This window comes from Nerophis ophidion, linkage group LG13, assembly GCF_033978795.1.
Source record: "Nerophis ophidion isolate RoL-2023_Sa linkage group LG13, RoL_Noph_v1.0, whole genome shotgun sequence".
In the NCBI taxonomy this organism is placed as follows: Eukaryota; Metazoa; Chordata; class Actinopteri; order Syngnathiformes; family Syngnathidae; genus Nerophis; species Nerophis ophidion.
The window spans coordinates 1,800,586-1,805,585 of record NC_084623.1 but is presented as its reverse complement, the minus strand read 5'-3'; the positions used below and the strand labels follow the sequence as shown (position 1 = coordinate 1,805,585).

The following is a 5,000-nucleotide window of genomic DNA, read 5'->3' as shown; positions in this document are numbered from 1 at the left end:
CATATAATATATACATAGATATATTGTGTATATTACATATAATATACATACATTTATTGTGTATATTACATATAATATATACATAGATATATTGTGTATATTACATATAATATATATACATTTATTGTGTATATTACATAGAATTCATATATACATATACTGTGTATACATATAATAAATATATTATGGTATTTGCAGAGTTCCTGATGTCCATGGAGGTGGAAGGTTATCCCAGAGGAGAAGACAACATTCCTGCCTAAAACATTGTCCAAGTGTCCTGCACACCATTTATTTTATTTTTTTCTACACTTTAAGTCCAAATAAACACAGCATCTTCTTGTCCTGCTTCTAGTCATCAAGTGGAATCACTGCTACATGATCAATAATCAGTGGGCCTCATTCAGAAATAAGTTCCTAACTTTTCCTCTTATCTTTCTTCCTAAGTGATTTCCTAAGAGGAGTCCATTCCAATTCATGACGTGTTCTTAAACGGCCAAATTGTTCCCACCTGCTGTTCTTAAGTTGCTGGCAGCAAAATGGTTAGCGCGTGCGTGTCTATCATAATTTGTATATAAACACACCCTTAATTCCCCATATGAGGGCACAATTCCAGGGGAAAAGCTGAACATCAAAGACACGGAGAAAACACAAACAGATTACAGAATTTTCCCACGGGGGAAATATAATAATGCAAAATATTTTTTTCTTCCAAAGGGGTGGGGGGCGTGACAGAAATTATTTGAGAAGCACTGTATGAATGTAAGACTAGACAATAGAAGTAAGGGAACTTGTCACACTTAAGAACAAAGAGGCCACACTGAGAGTTCTCTCTTAGATCTTCTTCTTACCTTCCAACAAATCCCAGCTCAGAAAACATTGGTGAATACTAAAGTCTCCTTCAAAACTTCCTAAGTGGGCCTAAGGACAAGATGAAGAACTACCATGAATTGATGAAGGTGGACCCCAACTTAAAGAAGTTGAAAAAATTGATTGGGGTGTTAGCATTTAGTGGTCAATTGTAGGGAATATGTACTGTACTGTGCAATCTACTAATAATATGTACTGTACTGTGCAATCTAATAATAATATGTACTGTACTGTGCAATCTACTAATAATATGTACTGTACTGTGCAGTCTACTAATAATATGTACTGTACTGTGCAATCTACTAATAATATGTACTGTACTGTGCAATCTACTAATAATATGTACTGTACTGTGCAATCTACTAATAATATGTACTGTACTGTACAATCTACTAATAATATGTACTGTACTGTGCAATCTACTAATAATATGTACTGTACTGTACAATCTACTAATAATATGTACTGTACTGTACAATCTACTAATAATATGTACTGTACTGTACAATCTACTAATATGTACTGTACTGTGCAATCTACTAATAATATGTACTGTACTGTGCAGTCTACTAATAATATGTATTGTACTGTACAATCTACTAATAATATGTACTGTACTGTACAATCTACTAATAATATGTACTGTACTGTGCAATCTACTAATAATATGTACTGTACTGTACAATCTACTAATAATATGTACTGTACTGTGTAATCTACTAATAATATGTACTGTACTGTGCAATCTACTAATATATGTACTGTACTGTACAATCTACTAATAATATGTACTGTACTGTGTAATCTACTAATAATATGTACTGTACTGTGCAATCTACTAATATATGTACTGTACTGTACAATCTACTAATAATATGTACTGTACTGTGTAATCTACTAATAATATGTACTGTACTGTGCAATCTACTAATATATGTACTGTACTGTACAATCTACTAATAATATGTACTGTACTGTACAATCTACTAATATATGTACTGTACTGTGCAATCTACTAATAATATGTACTGTACTGTACAATCTACTAATAATATGTACTGTACTGTGCAATCTACTAATAATATGTACTGTACTGTGCAATCTACTAATAATATGTACTGTACTGTACAATCTACTAATAATATGTACTGTACTGTGCAGTCTACTAATAATATGTACTGTACTGTGCAATCTACTAATAATATGTACTGTACTGTACAATCTACTAATAATATGTACTGTACTGTACAATCTACTAATATGTACTGTACTGTGCAATCTACTAATAATATGTACTGTACTGTGCAGTCTACTAATAATATGTATTGTACTGTACAATCTACTAATAATATGTACTGTACTGTACAATCTACTAATAATATGTACTGTACTGTGCAATCTACTAATAATATGTACTGTACTGTACAATCTACTAATAATATGTACTGTACTGTGTAATCTACTAATAATATGTACTGTACTGTGCAATCTACTAATATATGTACTGTACTGTACAATCTACTAATAATATGTACTGTACTGTGTAATCTACTAATAATATGTACTGTACTGTGCAATCTACTAATATATGTACTGTACTGTACAATCTACTAATAATATGTACTGTACTGTGTAATCTACTAATAATATGTACTGTACTGTGCAATCTACTAATATATGTACTGTACTGTACAATCTACTAATAATATGTACTGTACTGTACAATCTACTAATATATGTACTGTACTGTGCAATCTACTAATAATATGTACTGTACTGTACAATCTACTAATAATATGTACTGTACTGTGCAATCTACTAATAATATGTACTGTACTGTGCAATCTACTAATAATATGTACTGTACTGTACAATCTACTAATAATATGTACTGTACTGTACAATCTACTAATAATATGTACTGTACTGTGCAGTCTACTAATAATATGTACTGTACTGTGCAATCTACTAATAAAAGTCTCAATCAATCAAAGTGTTCTTTAAGAACGGTCACTGAATTGACTTTATTCAACTTCAAATGATCAATAATCAATGACTTTATTCATCTTTAAATGAAATGACTAAATAAAAATGACTTTATTCATGTTTGAATACAAATATTAAAAACTTGATTCATCTTTAAATGAATTGATTAATAACGAATGGCTTTTCATGTTTGAACAAAATGACTGACAACACATGCATTGATCTTTAAAGGCAAGTGCTAACAAACAACTTTCTTTAACTGAATAATATTCATGACCAGTCAAGGTGAGATTTATACTATAATCAATATTTACATTGTTAGCGTGAAGACATGTTATTGTCCAACACGTGACGACATCTTTGTTGTGAAGGCTGGAGACAAGAAAATGGCGTTATATTTGAAAACCTCATTTTAAAAATGTCAGTAGTATCCATGAAGACTTTAAGAGTTGATTCAATTAACGATCAGTTAGGGTGCTTTTTAGCGATTTAAAGTGGCGCTAAATCAATCTCATCCATTCTTCTTCTTTATTAGTTTCAAATTCACATCACTTCACTCCAAGTCCCAAAATGCACCACTCCGGAAGTGGTCGAGGGAAATTGTTCAAAGAGCGAACTTCATTTCCCGTGATGCACTTCACCGGAAACGCTCCAATCGTCATTTCAAAAGTCCAAGCTCGCCGACACCGCTGGAGGTTTCTTGAGGGAAAGGCGCGCCGAATAACTGCGACCACTTTGTGTTTAAGGCTCGCTCAGACACTTAAACACCCGCTGGGACCGCAAAACTTCCTCATGGCGTCGCTCTTTTCTGTCGGTTAGCAGTACGAGGCCAACACCTCGCTAGCCGGCGAGCGACTAGCCAGCTAACTAGCGGCCGGCCAAGGAAATAACTAGCGACTAGCCAGCTAACTACGGCCAAGATAATAACCAGCGACTAGCCAGCTAACTAGCGACTAGCCAGATAACTAGCGAATAGCCAGATAACTAGCGACTAGCCAGATAACTAGCGGCCGGCCAAGGAAATAACTAGCGACTAGCCAGCTAACTAGCGGCCGGCCAAGATAATAACCAGCGACTAGCCACCGGCCAACTAGCGGCAGACCTAGAAGCTTACTAGCGACTAGACAGCGGCTAACTAGCGCCCGGCTTAAGAGCTAACTAGCGATTAGCCAGCTAACTAGCGCCCGGCTTAAGAGCTAACTAGCGACTAGCCAGCTGCCGCCGCCGCCCCCCATCTCGCACACTCGGCCTGCCCAGCATGCAGGACTGGCGTTAGGCGCCGGAGGAGGCGGAGGCGGCACCACCACCACCACCACCATGACGCTGGCGCCCAAGGAGCTGTCCAACCTGCTGGGCATCATCTCGGAGGAAGCCTGCACCAACACCTTCGACACGCTGTCCACGCACTTCCACCACTACTTCGGCAAGGCGGAGCACTTCCGGGTGGGCTCGGCGTTGGTCATGCTCCTCCAGCAGCCCGACCTGCTGCCCAGCTCCCCGCAGCGTCTGACGGCCCTCTACCTGCTGTGGGAGATGTACCGCACCGAGCCGCTGGCCGCCAACCCTTTCGCCGCCGTGTTCGCGCACCTGCTCAACCCCGCGCCCGCCGGACACGAGCACGAGAAGGTGCTCTCAGGTCAGTGCGCGTGCGCGACACGTGCCCCGGGGAACCCCAAACATGCTCCCAGGAGGAGAAATGGAAATAATGACGTCAGGACACGAAATAAGACGAAATAAATAATGACGTCAGAACACCAAATAGGACGAGATGATGACGTCAGAACACGAAATAGGACGAGATAAATAATGATGTCAGAACACGAAATAGGACGAGATAAATAATGACGTCAGAACATGAAATAGGACGAGATAAATAATGAAGTGTGAACAAGAAATAGGACGAAGATGTTTCACATGCAGGAAGAAGGTTGTTGTTATGTTGTTACACTGGTAAAGAGTTGTATTCCAACACTGGTGGATGTTTCACATGCAGGAACAAGGTTGTTGTTACACTGGTAAAGAGTTGTATTCCAACACTGGTGGATGTTTCACATGCAGGAACAAGGTTGTTGTTACACTGGTAAAGAGTTGTATTCCAACACTGGTGGATGTTTCACATGCAGGAACAAGGTTGTTGTTACACTGGT

The 5,000-nt window shown here is 38.1% G+C and overlaps 2 protein-coding genes across 9 annotated transcripts in view; both read left to right on the top strand.

Annotated features, from left to right (window-relative positions):
* LOC133564882 (transmembrane protein 237A-like) overlaps positions 1-342 on the top strand; it is a 31,225-nt gene extending 30,883 nt beyond the window's left edge. For all 7 annotated transcript variants that reach the window (XR_009809359.1, XR_009809360.1, XM_061919421.1 and 4 more), the window contains one exon: positions 199-342. Coding sequence is in view for 5 of the 7 variants with exons in the window: in XM_061919421.1 (XP_061775405.1) it covers positions 199-260 (62 nt within the window). In the remaining 2 variants the exon portion in view is untranslated. The remainder of the gene's footprint in view (positions 1-198) is intronic.
* Positions 343-3,482: 3,140 nt separating this feature from the next.
* The window catches only part of LOC133564076 (CCR4-NOT transcription complex subunit 11), a 14,107-nt gene continuing 12,589 nt past the window's right edge, over positions 3,483-5,000 (top strand). Inside the window, exon 1 of one of the 2 annotated variants that reach the window (XM_061918164.1) lies at positions 3,483-4,489. In XM_061918164.1, coding sequence (XP_061774148.1) covers positions 4,171-4,489 — 319 coding nt within the window. In that variant the 5' untranslated portion in view covers positions 3,483-4,170. The remainder of the gene's footprint in view (positions 4,490-5,000) is intronic. The other variant, XM_061918165.1, reaches the window with a different exon arrangement.